The 17,348-nt window shown below is 41.9% G+C and overlaps 1 protein-coding gene and 1 long non-coding RNA gene across 19 annotated transcripts in view; both read right to left on the bottom strand.

Moving 5' to 3' along the window:
- Positions 1-6,332, bottom strand: part of camk2d1 (calcium/calmodulin-dependent protein kinase (CaM kinase) II delta 1) — a 105,962-nt gene extending 99,630 nt beyond the window's left edge. For 8 of the 18 annotated variants that reach the window (XR_013194594.1, XR_013194595.1, XR_013194596.1 and 5 more), the window contains exons 1-2: positions 6,061-6,327; positions 5,518-5,612 (exon numbers count right to left, since the gene is read on the bottom strand). Coding sequence is in view for 11 of the 18 variants with exons in the window: in XM_077201546.1 (XP_077057661.1) it covers positions 5,518-5,612; positions 6,061-6,122 (157 nt within the window). In the remaining 7 variants the exon portion in view is untranslated. Of the gene's footprint in view, positions 1-5,517; positions 5,613-6,060 lie in introns of all 18 variants that reach the window. The other 10 variants (XR_013194597.1, XR_013194598.1, XM_077201549.1 and 7 more) reach the window with 5 other exon arrangements.
- Positions 6,333-16,545: 10,213 nt separating this feature from the next.
- LOC143710566 (uncharacterized) lies at positions 16,546-17,345 on the bottom strand. Its single transcript, XR_013194591.1, has 2 exons — positions 17,211-17,345; positions 16,546-17,019 (listed from the first exon to the last, which is right to left on the bottom strand). It is a non-coding gene; the product is annotated as an uncharacterized LOC143710566 (long non-coding RNA).
- Between the last annotated feature and the right edge of the window lie 3 nt (positions 17,346-17,348).

Consider the following 17,348-nt stretch of genomic DNA (forward strand, 5'->3'; position numbering starts at 1 on the left):
GCCAGGCCTTTCTTCTGCAGGTCAACCTTCAGCTTTCCTGTTAGATCCTCTTTAGATTCCTCAAGTGTGTGTGTGTGTGTGTGAGTCAGGCACACCGGAGCGTCCCACGCTTGCACTCAGCCAACATCTGCTCATGTGAAACACACAGCACACCAGACACAACACACCACACACCACACACCACACACACACACACCACACAACACCGCTGGCCTACTCTGCTATTGACGGATCGACCCATGAAGGGCCACAGGTGAGCCAAGGCTCTGCTCTATAGCGACGGTTCGAGCTTCTAAAGGTTGCTTTCAATTCTACTACAAGTGGTTATTTTAAGCGGTAGGCAAACTTTATCCTTATCAAAAGTAGCATTGAAATTAAAGGGATAGTTCACCCTAAAATGAAAATTCTGTCAGTATTTACTTTCCCTCATGTCGTTCCAAACCCGCAAGACCTTCGTTCATCTTCGGGACACAAATGAAGATATTTTTGATGAAATCTTAACATCATTGCAACTTTCAAGTCCCAGAAAGGTAGTAAAACAGCGTTAAAATAGTCCATGTGTTGAATAATGTCGTTATTTGCACAAAAAAGTATTCTCATCCCTTCATAACATTAAGGTTGAACCACTGTAGTTACAAGGGACTTTTAACTTTTAATTTTCTGGGACTTCAAAGTAGCAATGACGTTAAGATTGCATCAAAATTCTTCATTTGTGTCCCGAAGATGAACGAAGGTCTTACGGGTTTGGAATGACAAAACCCTTTTTTAAGCAGAAAATACTGAAATATTTTAGATGAATATTCTAGCACTCTTTCACTGACTAGATATATTTAAAATAGTGTGTGTGTGTGTGTGTGTGTGTGTGTGTGTGTGTGTGTGTGTGTGTGTGTGTGTGTGTGTGTGTGTGTGTGTGTGTGTGTGTGTGTGTGTGTGTATGTGTGTGTGTGTGTGTGTGTGTGTGTGTGTGTGTGTGTGTGTGTGTGTGTGTGTGTGTGTGTGTGTGTACCTGGGACGTCATTTGCTCTCATTGACAAATGCAGAATAATAAGTCCATGCGTTCATGACATCAAGGCTAGATTATTGTAATGCTATAATGGGTGGTTGCCCTGCACGCTTAATAAACAAACTACAGCTGGTTCAAAACGCAGCCGCTAGAGTTCTTACCAGAACCAGGAAGTATGACCATATTAGCCCGGTTCTGTCAAGACTGCAAAATTGGTTCCTATTAAACAGCACTAAATGGTTTAGCTCTGCAGTACTTGAGCGAACTCTTAACCCATTATACTCCTTCACGTCTATTGCGATCTCAAAATTATGGCCAGTTGATAATACCTAGAATATCTAAATCGTCTGCTGGCGGTAGATCCTTTTCCTATTTAGCACCAAAACTTTGGAACAATCTTCCTAACATTGTCCGGGAAGCAGACACAGTCTGTCAGTTCAAATCTAGACTAAAAAAACGTCTCTTTGACCTAGCATTCACATAACACACTATAGACTTCTATAATTCAATGTTAGGCTGCATAGATTAGGTCAGCCGGAACTGGGAACACTTCCCATAAATCCTGATGTACTTTGTACATCATAAGAAGGATGGCGTCTACGTTAATATTAGTCTCTCTGTTTATCCCGAGGTTTACCACAGTCCGCCGGATCCAGGCCGTATCCGGATCTGATGAAGGACCTGCGCCTGGACACAACGACAACGCAGTCCTGAAGTGTCACTAGTCTCTCCCTTGCGAAGGCCTCCTTCCCTTTACCTCTGTACTGATAATCGTGGTCGGGATTATTCCGGTTCACGTGGCTACGCCAAAGCGATAAAATTCTGTATTATTAATTTTAAAGGGGACAGAAAAAATTCTGTATTATAAATTTGTATGCTCCTTTTCACAAGATGTAAAATAAGTCTCTGATGTCCCCAGAGTGTGTATGTGAAGTTTTATCTCAAAATACCCAATAGATAATTTTCTACAGCATGTTTAAATTGTCACTTTTTGAGGCTCAGAAAAACGCAACGTTTTAGTGTGTATCCCTTTAGATGCAAATAAGCAGCTGCTGTCGGCCCAGAGGGCGGAGCCTCACGAGCTCGCAGGACGTGTGTCAGGACAAGCTCTCATCTCACGGAATGATAATATCAAAACATAAACTCTCAGTAGCCGTGTTCATTTCGACCCGGAGTCGGACAATAATGCCCACAGAGCCAGATAATATATGCTGTACGGAGACTGAACAGCTATAGTCTAGTTTAATTATGGTTATAACTTGTTTTTCCATCTTTCTTTTATCCACTATTAGTACAAGCCTGTTGTAGCGGACCGCGTCAGAATGTTGTAAAAATATACTGATGAGTTCAATTAAGTTTATTGTACATCACACAAAAGATGAAGTGTCAGTTTCACTCTAGAAAATCACTGTAAGAGCTGAATAAACACAGCTAACGTTATAAGAAGTCCGCATTAAAGTATTATCCATAAACTCTCTCCCTCTCCCTTTAATTATTATCAACATACACAGCGAAGTACAAAAAACACTCGTTACAACTAACAGTAAAAAAATATTATACACACTGTTTCAGGGGGTGCTTAATAAACTGGTAAACTGTATATCCGTAAAACAACTCCTGAACTGTAATAAAGTGCGCGCTGTCACTTTCATTACTGCCATGATCATTAACGTTAGGCCTATCGCTCCAGTAAATAAACAGAGCTATGTGGATTAATACATCCAGCTACACAACACCGACAACACTTGGGAGACATTCTCGTCAGTTCAGCAATGGCGGATGTGTACAACTCTCAACTCGCTGTGAACTCGATCAGGGCGGTTCTAGGTTAGAACGGCAGTGTCTGTCAACACTCGTGGGCGGGGCCTGTGTCTGTCAACACTCGTGGGCGGGGCCTGTGTCTGTCAACACTCGTGGGCGGGGCCTGTGTCTGTCAACACTCGTGGGCGGGGCCTGTGTCTGTCAACACTCGTGGGCGGAGCTTGTGTCTGTCAACACTCGTGGGCGGGGCCTGTGTCTGTCTACACTCGTGGGCGGGGCCTGTGTCTGTCAACACTAGTGGGCGGGGCCTGTTTCTGTCAACACTCGTGGGCGGGGCCTGTGTCTGTCAACACTCATGGGCGGGGCCTGTGTCTGTCAACACTCGTGGGCGGGGCCTGTTTCTGTCAACACTCATGGGCGGGGCCTGTGTCTGTCAACACTCGTGGGCGGGGCCTGTGTCTGTCAACACTCGTGGGCGGGGCCTGTGTCTGTCAACACTCGTGGGTGGGGCCTGTGTCTGTCAACACTCGTGGGCGGGGCCTGTGTCTGTCAACACTCGTGGGTGGGGCCTGTGTCTGTCAACACTCGTGGGCGGGGCCTGTGCCTTTAGTGACGTCACTAAAGCCGCATTCTGAAAACAGGTCGTTGGGAAACACTGCTTATGATTTATGTGGATTAAAAAAAAAGGAGTGGGTGGATTTTTATCACTGCTGGGTGGTTGTGTACACACACTGCCATCACACATTTATGTCCAAACACCATGCAAAAGTGAATTTTGCATAATAGGTCCCCTTTAAGGTCAGTCAAGTAGTTTGTTGAGTAGGGTTGGTTTTGTAGGGAAGGACTACATGCCTGCGCACATATATTCAAACGCGCATAACTATAGAATTAACTCTTAATACGCATGTGCACGCCATCAGCGTTCTCACAGATTTGAGTTTTTAAAGTTTGCGTAGAGAGAACTTAAGAGTTTTCTGTTAAATACGGTGTCGTGTTATCGGCCCCTAAGTTAATAACTAATGATCGTTCCAAAAGTGAATCAATCAAAACTAACTTTAGCTGGAAAATAACTTTATTCTAGATCTGCTGTAAAGCCTAAACAATCTCTGTTACTTTAATTTCCTATTATCACTGTAAAGCTGCTTTGGAACAATCAAAAATATGTCATCACTGCTATACTCTATGCCTTAACATGTCAGTAAGTATAATTTTAAGACCTAATCTGTGATCAGTGCTCTTTTAGATGTGAGCAGTCAAGCTTTATTTGCTGCAGATATGGTTTATGCATCAGTAAATCGAGCCAGTGGCTAAACAGTAAATTTCACACTGAAATCATCTGTCATTTATATTGTAATTAAACAGCATTCAGAAAGCGATGAAAAAATGTCCCCTTTGCAATCTCTGGAGCTCAAGTCAATCACTGACAGCAAGTTGAGCACCGAAACTCCTGTTATAATCAATGATGCTGTTTACACACACACACACACACACACACGCAATCTCTTATTTGCATTGTGTTATGATGAAAGCATCTGTGAAAGAGCAGAAATGGCCAGATCTGATCAATGCAATGGCAGAAGATCTAAATATAATGTTACAATCAATACTTTAAGGATTAGTTCATCTCAGCAGATAATAGTAAAGATTAGTAACAATTGTGCACTACTTATTCCATATGCAAAGATAATTCCCAAACATACCGGTTGACATTTAAGACTTAACGATCTTAAAACAGGGCTTTACGTGTAAAATACCGAACTTGTCCTTTAAGGGACCTGTCCATTTAGAGCTAAAATAAGTGTAGAAATGTCAAAAAATTATTTTAATACCTAAGGTTAATGGTTTGTCCAACTCAACCCTGAGTATGAACAACATTAATAGCCTTTGCAACTATTTAAATAATATTATATTATACTGTATTATATTTAAAATAATGTCACTTTTTATTGGTGACATCAGACATTTGGCATTATCAGGACACACAAATATTCCCCCATTGCATTATTATACATTATAATCAACATTATATATAGTAGTTTAATGTAGTACTGACACTAAACTTGATTTTTTGTCTCACACAGTAAGTTTTATTTTGGGTGAACTATACACAATACATATTGTTGCATTTTCGTATTGTGATATATTGTGACACAATACATTGTTACACCCCTATACCCAATCATACCCGTTTACATTTAAGACTTAAAAGATACGTGTCCATTTAGGGCTAAAATCAGTGTAGAAATGTCAAAAATGCAGTTCATGACCTCTTTAACGCCTCAGGCTAATGGTTTGTTCAGCCCAACCCTGAGTATGAACAATATTAATAGCTTTTGCAACTATTTGATAAACACTACAAGACCAAGAACAGTAAGCTGTGGTTTTGTACATGCAACCAAAACCAATGACCTAACTGTGGTTAAAGCGCAACCCTCAATGAAACAATACTGTGTATTTACTGTACATTAGTGTCACAGAGTCAAAGCTACAGATGCAGTGAGAGTTCATCATATATCTTCTATTATACAGATGCAGTGATATATCTTCAGATATACATATGCAGTGATATATCTTCTGTTATACAGATGCAGTGATGTATCTTCTGTTATACATATGCAGTGATGTATCTACAGATATACAGATGCAGTGATATATCTTCTGTTATACAGAGGCAGTGATATATCTTCTGTTATACATATGCAGTGATGTATCTACAGATATACAGATGCAGTGATGTATCTTCTGATACTCACCCCTGGCAGAAAGCTTTTTAGTGTTGATGATTTTGGCAGCGTATTCCTGACCAGAAGAGATTTTCATACATCTTCTCACCACAGAAAATGCTCCTCTGGAAGTCAACAAATAAAATAATAAATAAATAAATTCAGATTTGTTTCGTTTTCTTTCTTAGCAGGATGCATCATTTTGAAGGCGCTCCTGTAAGTTCCTCACTCAGAAAATAATATTGCGCTATTTTAGAAAATTATTAGACTTTCTAAAAGCAAACGAGAGCCTTGTGTCGAACAGGTTAGTTAGGTTACACTGTATATTCCTGCTTCACAACATCAACAAAACTCTGTTTAGGAAACATACAAACACTGGGGTTTAAATTGGGGGGATTCTGCTAAAAAAAACAGCAGAATACTTGCTTGTGTCTGTGAAAGTGTCACGAAAGCAGACGTAGGCTACAGGTACAGAATCAGGTAAGAACTAACAGATGTCAGTGCAGTCTGCATTTAACTAATCTTACGCGGTTTAAATTAATAATAATTTAACTTAACCAATAATTAACTTACTTTCCCAGTTCCTCGTACAGCTGATATTCATCCGTGAACCTGGTGCAGGTTGTTGAAGCCATGTTGAGAATCGGAGCCCAAAAAAGTCAGTTCTGCGGTCACACTTCCTGAATTTCCTCAATAGAGACCAAAAGTAAAGGTTTCAACAGTGGGAGAAATGGAAATGTCCAGGTCTCTCGAATCCTCTCTCAGGTGTGAGATAGAGACTGACTCTGGTTTGACACTGTTTGAAGTTGAAGCGCCGCACCTCTTCTGATCAGAGATTCGCGAACGTGTTGTTCTTTTAAACCGGTTCTTTTTACTGATTCAATAGAACCGATTCTCAAAACGTGTGTAGTTTATTCGAGTCTCAGGGGATTCATTGTTGTGAGCTATTATGGGATTTTATCTATGCCTAAAATTCGTAATTTACGATTATATAAAAAAGGAACTCTTAGTACAAGACTAAAAGTCTAGAAAACATATTGCCATAATGGAAAGAAGTAGTTTTATTCCCCGAAAATTGTATCATTTTGCAAAGATGTATGAACCCAACATAAACACAAATATTACATTTCTGAGAACTTTGCGCGTTTATTCTAGAAATAAAAATAATCTAGAAATAAATCTTTTCTAATTTCATACGAAAAATTTCATTAGAAGTATATTGTCATTATTAGAATTTGTCTGAAAAGTCGATTCGTATCAGTAAATAATCTTATCTCTTCCTCATTTTCCCACAGCCAAACTAAACAAAAATGTGTGTTTTATTAAAAAACACACACATTTATATGGAGCCTTCATTAATAACTTTTGAAACTGTGATGTTTCATATAGCCTACTGCAACATTTCACTCACTCTTTGAAGCTAATGAAAAACACAAAGTAATAAAAGCCGTAGGCTTGAAATTAATTACTTTCACTTCGAAAAGGAAATTTTAAAATGCCATTCGGGAATTGTAAACGCCATTGCGTGATGAATCAAACTGAACAATGAATCGATTCATTTGGTCAGATCATTCAAACGAACCGATTTGCTAAAATGAATCGAATTTCCCAACTCTGCTTAATCTCTCATATCTTGCTTCCTGCTGTTGAATGCGATGTAACAGCGCCATCAGGCGGCACAAACACACGTGTACAAGAGTCCGAAAACACTACAGGTAATCAATTATTATTATTATATTAGGCTATATTGCAGGATATTCGTAAATGTGTGGGGATAGACCCGTTGATAGACTGTTATGTAAGTCTAGTCTAAATTAAAGCATGATTCAGGTCTGTTCATCCTTGTGCACTGTCACCTTGAGGTAACTGGATGACCAATTATCCTCTTAAAATACTAATCCTGTAAATCCGGTGCAGTTCTCCCTCGTCCACTACTGTCTTAAAATCAGTGCAATGAAAAAAAGCTCCCTCGCTCCTCTTGATTTTTCAAATTAGGTCTATTTGTCACTTTTTTTCTCACTTTTTTGATAGTGGATTTTTATTAAGGGTTATTTCGTGAAAGTGAATTCCCCCTAAATCAATCTTTCTGCATTTTTACATTAAAAAAACTAACTTTATAAGCTTGTTTCCACAATTTAGGTCTCCACAGTGACACAAGTCTGTGTGCATTCAGGTTAGAAACACAGTATTGTTATAGGGCAATGAAATCATGGAATTCTTTACCATTGTCATTAATTAAAATAACTCTGAAATTACATTTTATAAAACAGGTAAAGGACACCTTGGATTATCATATTTATAGGAGGTTATGCACAAAAATTAGATGCATGTCTTATAAGTGTTAGACCCAGGCGCGCCGACAGGGGGGGACAAACGGGTCTGTTGTCTCGGGCCCAGGATAGTGGGGGGGGGGGGCCAGAACTGGGCCCTCATTAAATTATGGAATAATTGTTAAAAAATAAATAAAATAGGCATATTTGTGGAAAAAATATCTAATATTTGAGTTACATAAAAGCTTTTTATTTGTTTTCTTCCTAATTGTCCTTGAATTAGTGGTCAAGAACCCCCCCCCCCCCCCACCCCCAAAACAAAAATGGTTTGGCCACTGATCAAAATTTGATGTTGTCATTTGATTTGAAGTTCAATAGGATAACGTTACGCTCAAAATGTCCGGTCAGCACAAGTCCGGTGTTCTGACAATTTGTGCTGCCTTGTCGAAAAATGCTACCGTAGCGCGAATCGATAGCAGAGTCTGTCGATTTGTGCTGCCTTTGCAAAAATATGCTACCCAAGCGCGAATCGATCACAGAGAATGTTGATTCATTATCTATTGTTTCCATAATTGTGTAAATCTCACAATATTATGACATCGTTATTTAATTTAAATCAGGGTAAGTGTATGGGGAGCATATTTTGATATTTTAAATGAACTAGCAATTATCACATTTGATATAACAAGTAAAAATGACATTATTATATGAAATACAATTATAATAAAATTCGAAGTTAAGAGTACAGTATACTGTACTGTTTTTATTTTTAAAAGTAAAAATTATCATCAAATATTCATCTTTGACCTGTCAAAGTTTCCTACAAGTCTCCACAGCAAGGATGCATAGATTTATGGGCGTGGTAAGCAGAAGAAAAATGAGTCTGCACATGACCATAACCAGTAAGTAGCACATCTCGATGGGTAGCATGAATCGTCAGAACACCGGCGGTGCTGCTGATGTGGTAGCTGTAAATACACTTGTTGATAAGAAAGGAGGAAAGAGCCACATATGGAAATATTTTGGATATTAGCTCATAATAGCGACGCGGCGCGCTCGTTTTTACAGGCGCGCCTAAGTTCATTGTTGCATAGCAACGACAGACGCCACGGGAGAGCACGCGCTCGTGGAAAGGATAAAGCGGTGCGAACTGCGCTCTCCATGATGACGAGGAAGTATTAGCAAAGAATTCATTGATTTCTAGCCCTTGCATTAGCTTTACTACTAGATATATTTATGGAGATGAGAAATAAAAAGCCGGCTGAAATGCGTCACTGTCATCATCGGTGAACAGATAATGGGCCAGATCCGAGTCTATTTTTGCTGGGACATTCTAAAACGCTTAACGTGAAAAACGCTTAACGTGGCTTACTGTACTAAGACAGTGATATTGAAAGACCAAACTCAGTACACATCATATTAATAAACCATACTATGTATAAAAAAATAAGATGAGTCCAAAATATGAACGCAACTCGTTTAATTACACGTTAAGCATTTTCTTCCCATAGAAAACCATTATAAGAAAACGCTTAACGTGGCTTACTGTACTAAGACAGTGATATTAAAAGACCAAACTCAGTATACATCATAAATACATTCATTAAGAACATGGAAATAATTTAAGTATAAATACTGTATATATAATATTTATTACTTCTCTTCCTTTGAAATCAAGTAACTGTGATTTCATGTTGCATCACTGCATCAATTGGAAGAGAATCAGAATGATATAAATGAAGTTCCAAGTGCCCAACCAAAGGGACACTAATCACAATAATGGTGAGGAATTTTAGGTTGATTTTAGGAAATCAACATGAATTTATGAAGTCAACTTATGTGACGTTCTCCCAAAATGTTTAGTTGTATTGACAATAACATTAAACAAGACTGGAAAATGAGCGTATGCAACTAAGAAGAATGATGACTGCAGAAGTGGAAGAAATTAGTGAAAAGTCTATTAAGAATTGCCCCGCCTCAAAAACCATTTGCCGCGCCTGCTTTTTTTTTTTTTTTTTTTGCTTTGGCAAAATGGTAATCAAACCAGTCAAGTACTGTTTAATAGGGTTTTCTGAGTAATGAAGACATAGCATGCAAACAGTACAGATTTTTAAATTTTTTTAAGTTCAACACATTGTCGGAGATTAATTAAAGTTAACTAAACAATAGTTAGTAAGAACAATGTTAGATTTTACAGTGTAGCTTAGACCAAAATATATCAGCCTGATTGGGCTTGATTTCAGCTTCGAGATCAACATCATCATCTGGCTCTTCAGTGTTTGTGGAATAGATCCCAATGCCAATGATCAAAGAATCTGCTTCCAGGAGTGAATATTGTGGCAGGTATAATTTAAACAGCACACACATATCTGAGATATATGCCAAAGAATATAACTGTTTGGTAAAATTATGCAATACAGAAAGTGTTTCCTTTAGGAAAGTGTAGCAGTGGGCAAATGTGAACCAACAGCTTATTAAAAAAAGTAATATCTCAGCCTCAAGGAATGCAGAGACAGTTAATACTCCTGTTGACATGTGTAGCTTGAGTCATTCTGCTGGTTATCTGGTGCATTAATGTGTGGAATTGTAATCTGTTCCAGCTTTGCTTCACATGAGTTTACGAAGACATCTGTGGTGTAACGGCAAGAGATTGTTGGATTGTTCTCAGGGAAATGGTCCAGATTATGTAATACAGCTGCGTCAAGTTTTCTGTGCACCGGACAATAAAAGTCATGTTCATTTTTTTATATTTGTTGGAATGTACTGAGCTTCATATGCATCTGCCTTGTTGACTGACATAACCACAAAGCTGAAAGTTACTAAAGATGCAGGAAAGTATTACACAGCGTCTTAAACCAGGCGCAATGCAACAAGATTCCAGCAATGAAGTCAATGTGAAACTGCAGTGAAACACGGCACAATAACAGGCAATATACAGTAGGGATGCACCGATATGAACATTTAGGTCGATACCGATAACCGATAATTCTTTATATTTGAAAGCCGATAACCGATATATTGGTCGATAATTCTAAATCCAAATTTTATATAATTTTTGAGAGCCTGATTACAAAAACAATCGTGTCACCATTTAAATTCATGTCCAAAACACACAATTATAATGTTCCCTTTCAAGGGAACTCGCGTTGCGTCGATTGACGCTAAGGGAAAGCTTTGCGTGTTGATGTATTGAAGCACATGTAAAATCAGTACAATGGTGTGACGGAAACCAGGAAGTATATAAGCCTGTTCAAACCCAGCCGCGACAGCTTTCTGTGTCTTCACAAGCACTCTATGTGAAATTGTCCTTGTTATTTGGTGTTGTCTGTTATATATATATATATATATATATATATATATATTTATAAACTATGGCGAGCAAGCAGCAGTTTAGAGTGTGTGTACACCCCTGCCCGCATTATTTAACGGGTGGGGACGCTGACTGTGAGCACTGTATTGTGCTTCCCTTGCGGACACTCCGATCCCGCCTGGCGTTTTTTAACGAGGACGCCCAGGCTCGCGTTCCCCAAAGCTCAGGTCCCGCTGCTGCCGAGGCACAGCGAAGACTTCAGACTTGGGGTTCGCGAATGGATCTGTCAGCGGGGTTTGTGACGGGCTCTGTCTTATCTCTGACTTCACCTGACAGATCTAATGCCTCGTATCAGGGTTCGGAATCGCGCGCTGCGGTTCCTTCCACCCCGATACAGGCACCAACACTACAGCTATCCAGTTCCGAGGGACTGGGTGTTGTTAGTGTTTATGCTCGTGATACTGAGAATTCGCCACCTCAGTCTCATGCTTTTAAGGAGCTCGTTGAGGTTGTAACGAGAGCGGTCGAAAGATTACATCGATTGGCCGGCAGATAAGCAGGACGTTCGTTTAAAAAGCAAACTAGACGAACGCTTCCTGCCCTCTCGTTCACAATCTCAACGCCTGAGACTTCCGTTTTTTCCCGATCTCCACACTGAGGTGTCGAGATTGTGGAAGAAACCTGTGTCATATAGAATGTACAGTGCACAATCATTACACTACTCTTCTATTTCACAATATAAAGAGCACGGATATGGGGAAATGGGCTCGCGAGCTATCTCTCCCCTGAATCTGCATCTTCCCTCATAGCAACATTATTACCCACCAAGCCAGTTACAGTAACTTCAGCTTTGGTGGGTAAGGCTTATTCAGCGACTGGTCAGGCTGAAGCATGTCTTCACACAATGTCGCTGCTGCAGGATTACCAGGCTGAAATGTTAGGAGACATTAATGGAGCGGGTCTATTGGCCCGAACGCAGTTTGCGAACTGCGTCGAGCCACAGATTTGTCTCTAGACGGCTACTTCTATCAGCCGGTCTATGGCAGCCCTGGTGGCCACTGAGAGACATTTCTGGCTCAATTTGAGTAATATTAAAGAAAACAAGAAAATATTTTTTATGGATTTTCCTATCTCTTTATCTGGCCTCTTCGGTGACGCAGTGAACACGGTCATCGAGAGGGTTCAGGAATCAGCCATACAAGCAGCTGCCTTCCAAAAACTTCTCGCTGAGCGGGAGCAGCCCCAAACTTTTAAAAACAGCTCCTCACACCGTGCCACACAAAAAAAGAGCGTGGCTTCCCGTGTTCCCCCACAAAAAGACTGGGGACACGGAAAGCACGCTCAACAGCAGCCTTCAAGGGATAAGACCGATCTGAGGACCGTCATTATTTCCAAGAAAGCTGCAAAGAAAAGGCCATACGTCTGAGGGCGCAGGCCATCGAGGGCAGTTCCCCCCCGAAGTAGAGCGGTTAACACCTCATTTTACGGTGCCCTCGGGGGACGGGTGTGCTAATCCTGCCACCTTGTGTGTTACAGGGCGCAGCAGTCTCCAGCGAGCACATATCTCAGGTGCCACCCGGAAACGTAGTGGCCCTGGGATGCCTGCCCTCTCCGAGAAGGGTCCTAGGGCAGTCAGTTCAGACATTCCCTGCTGGTTCGCCATTACAGGGCGATGGGCTGATTGCTCAACAAAAAATAAATCCAGAAACAAGTCTCGAGAGGCTGGTAGAATTCGAGTTGAATTCTTGGCAGCGCGGAAGCTAATGCCAAATACTTCTCGTTGGGTCCTGCAGACCAAAAGGGGCTTTCATCCCACGTGGTGAGCCCCGAGCAGGTTCTGGTAATGGAACAAGAAGTAAAAATCCTGTTGGACATAGGGTCCATAGGGGTTTTACAGCCAGTATTTCATCGTTCCAGAGAAGAATGGGGGGTTGCGTCCTATTTTGATTTGAATAGTTCTGTACGTTTCCGTCATGTAACTAAAGTTCAAAATATTGAGACAAATCGTGCCACAGATCAGATCCGAGGACTGGTCTGTCACGAAAGATCTCAAGGACGCATACTTCCACTTTTCCATCCTTCCATATCACGGGAAGTTCCTGAGGTTTGCTTTGGGGGGCAAAGCATACCAATATCGAGATCTTCTGTTCAACCTAGCACTATCACCCCTCACTTTCACGAAATGCGTAGATGCAGCTCTGGCGCCACTGCGTCCTCAGGGTATTCGCATCATGAACTACATCGACGACTTGTCGATTCTAGCTCAGTCGCATCTGTTGGCGGTTCGGCATCGAGATGTCGTTCTCACCGACATGAAAGAGCTGGGGTTACGGCTAAACGCCAAGAAGAGTGTGCGTTCTACATTACAGAGGACCACTTTTTTAGGGGTAGTGTGGAATTCTATGTTGATGCGGGCGTGCCTGTCTCCGGCACGCATAGAGTCCATCCTGTCCGCTGTGAAAAGAATAATGCTAGGCCGGGCACTCACTGTGAAACAGTTTCAGAGACTGTTGGGTTTGATGGCAGCAGCGTCCAGTGTGATACCGTTTGGCCTGCTGTACATGAGACCCTCGCAGAGGTGGCTCAGGACCAAAGGGTTTTCCCCGAGGGGCAACCCCTTTCGCATGATCAGGGTTACGTGGCGATGCCTACGTGCCCTGGTTATGTGGAAGAAACCTTGGTTCCTGTCCCAGTTCCCCGTGTTGAGAGTTTCTTGTCGTCGCAGGATGCTAACGACAGATGCCTCCCTCACGGGCTGGGTAGCGATCCTGGAAGGACGCTCGACTTAGGGTCTATGGGGCCTACCAGACCTCAGGAGCCACCATGTGTGGGTCCACACAGACAGCACATCGATGGTCACCTATATAAGTCATCTAAGAGCAGACATCCTGTCGAGACAGGGGCTGAGGCCCGGGGATTAGATGTTCCACCCCGAGGTGGTGGGACAGATATGGAGGGAGTTCGGCCAGGCTCAATTGGATCTGTTTGCCTCTCGAGAGACGTCTCACTGTCCACTCTGGTTCTCCCTCACGCATCCAGCTCCCCTCTGACTTGATGTGTTGGTAAAGACGTGGCCAAGGCTACGTTTGTATGCTTTTTCCCCGATTGCTTTGCTCCCGGGAGTTCTGGAGAGAGTTCGCAGGGACCATCTGTGCCTACTTCTTTTAGCCCCGCGGTGGCCGGGCAGAGTACGGTTCCCAGATCTATTGTCTCTCCTCTACGGGCCTCCTATGGAGCTTCCCGTCAGGAGAGACTTTCTGCCCCAAGCAGAGGGCTCTATATTTCACCCTCGTCCCGAACTGTGGAACCTGTGGGCTTGGCCTCTGAGGGGGCCCAGCTCATAGGGTCAGGTCTCTCAACTGAGGTTGTGGAGACCATTCTACAATCTAGAGCTCCCTCCACGAGGAAACTTTATGCCCTGAAGTGGAAGGTTTTTACTTCATGGAGTAGTGACCGTCAGCTGGACCCAGTTTACTGCCCGGATGGTACAATGCTGGAGTTCCTGCAGGAGCGGTTCACTGCAGGTCTATCCCCGTCCACTTTAAAGGTTTACGTGGTGGCCTTAGATGCTTACCACACTCCTTTGGGTGGAATGTCTTTGTGTAAAGACCCCTTGGTATCTCGTTTCCTACAGTACGTGGCACTTTGAGGCTGAGGCCTGCTGCGCGCACGAGGGTTCCGACTTGGGACCTGGCGATTGTCCTCTAAGGCCTTTCCCAGGCTCCCTTTGAGCCCCTGGAGGAGGTTCCGGCCAGATTTCTGACTTTGAAAACTCTGTTCCTCCTCGCTATTTAGTCTCTCAAGAGAATAGGAGATCTTCAGGCTCTGTCGGTTGCACCCTCGTGCCTGGAATTTGCGCCCGGCATGTTTAAAGTGTTCCTTTATCCTAGGCCGGGTTATGTTCCCAAGGTCCCCACTAATGTGGCCCGATCTATAGTTTTGCAGGCTTTCGGTCCTCCTCCGTCCAGGATGCGGACCAGGAAAAGCACAGTTTGCTATGCCCGGTTAGGGCATTGGATGCTTATGTCCACAGAGCTGCCCTGTGGCGTAAATCCGAACAGTTATTTGTCTGTTTTGGACCCCCTAACAAGGGGTCCCCTGCATCTAAGCAAAGAATGAGCATGTGGGTGGTCGAGGCTATCTCACTTGCTTATGAGTCGATCGGACAGCCTTCCCCTATGGCTGTTCGGTCTCACTCAACTAGGAGTATGGCGGCCTCTAAGGCCTTATTGTCAGGAGTTCCTCTTCAGGACGTTTGTGATGGGGCAGGCTGGTCCTCACCTCACACATTCGTTAGGTTCTATTCTCTGGACTTGGACTCTACACCAGGGTTCCGAGTGCTCTCGTCCTAGTGCTGCTCGCCGTGATTTCACACTGGACAGGCACTTCTCGCTATGGTGGCGTTGGTATAGACGTTCCCTTAGCGTCAATCGACGCAACACAAGTTCCCTTGAAAGGGAACACCTCGGTTACGACTGTAACGTCGGTTCCCTGAAGAGGGAACGAGACGTTGCGTCACCTGCCATATCTCCTACGTGCCTGTAAGCGACTTGTTCAGACCTTACGAAGCTGTCGCAGCTGGGTTTGAACAGGTTTATATACTTCATGGTTCATGACGTCACCCGCCTCTGACGTCCCGTCACACCATTGGACTGATTTTGAATTTGCTTCAATACATCAACACGCAAAGCGTTTCCTTAGCGTCAATCGACGCAACATCTCGTTCCCTCTTCAGGGAACCGAGGTTACAGTCGTAACCGAGGCGTTCTCATGATAATTTTATGTAGGCGATATGACAGCACATACTGTAACTGTATTTTCCTTTTTTGAAGTGATCATATTTCAAGCAATTCAAAACCATCATGTTGAACAGTGCGCATCTGAAGTGTCTCAGCTGAAGGAAATAATACATTATTTATCGACTTTAATATAATAACGATAACATTAAAAATTAACATTTATCGGACGATATATCGTGCATCCCTAATATACACTGCCTGGCCAAAGAAAGAAAAAAAAGTTGCTGTTTAGATTTGAATAGGCAAATTTTTAAAAGTCTATTATTGGATCATTATTGTAGTAATTATTATGTTTCTAGCAAGTTTTATGTTTGGCAGCAGTTCTTCTAACTCTGATAGCTTTTTATTTCTAAAACAACCATGTAGGAAGAACATCATAGCCATATTCCAGGATCACAAAGCCAAGATTCATCAGACTCAAACTATGAAAGAATGGTTTGGAGGATCATTGAAATCAGTAAATTCATTGAAAGTCTTTGGGATGTGCTGGAGGAGAAAATTATGCAAATAACATCACAAAACTCAATTAACATTTACTAAACTGTCAGCAGGAATAACCAGTGCACTGGCACAGATACTAAAATCAAGTGATTAACAAAATCTTTGTGTTACTTGTTGTAAGTGTGCGTGTGTATTGCAAAGTTCAGTTTATATCTTGAAAATCAGTACCAGAGGTTGCAAAATCAATCCTTTGTTTATATATTTAAGCCCATATGCATTCCATTATTGTGTTTTTAAAAACATCAAACCAAATCTAAAATCTTGAAGTTTCCCAGAGAGCAAAATTAAGTGAAAAAGGGAGACTGAGAAAACGAATATGTATTGATCTTACATTCAAGTTTAACTGGTGCCAGACCAGTCAAAGCAACAAACATAACAATGGTATTTTAACGAATGAGATCATCACAGTGATTTAAAAAATACTTCACTTAATGCTTCCTAAAGTGTGTTTCTTTCGAATTCGAAATCGTCTAATTTTAAATGTTCGATAAGACAATAGCACCAATTTCTTATGCAACCCAATTTTTTTTTAATTCAAGCTCTAGGACTTGCAGTAGTAATTCAAGTGGTTTCCTTCCTCAGCATGCATTGCTTCTCATTGGAGGTTTGTTGTTTTTGTGCGCCTTTAGAGCAGGGCTATTCAGTTGGGGACCTGAGAAACGTTTTCCGTGCGAATATTTCAGCAGTTATTATGTGTGTCCCGTATTTCTGTCGATATCGCTGTTGAACCAGCGATACCAGTCATTCGTAAATGAATCATTCTATTGTTTCTATTCTTTACTTTCCTTGAATTGGCCAAACGCACTTGCATAACGGTCTGAAACGATTTTGATTCGTTCGGACCGTTCAGTCACTGAATCATCTGAAGTGGTTTTTCGGTCTGTAACAACAAATAAAGAACAAATTGCACTGTTTTCAGTTGTTTTACTTGTTTTCTTTGAACTACGCAGCACGGTCCAGTGGATAACGGAACGCAAGCTT

This window comes from Siphateles boraxobius, unplaced genomic scaffold (genome assembly GCF_051911475.1).
Source record: "Siphateles boraxobius isolate OS27281-9 unplaced genomic scaffold, OSU_SipBor_1 48, whole genome shotgun sequence".
NCBI classification, from domain to species: Eukaryota; Metazoa; Chordata; class Actinopteri; order Cypriniformes; family Leuciscidae; genus Siphateles; species Siphateles boraxobius.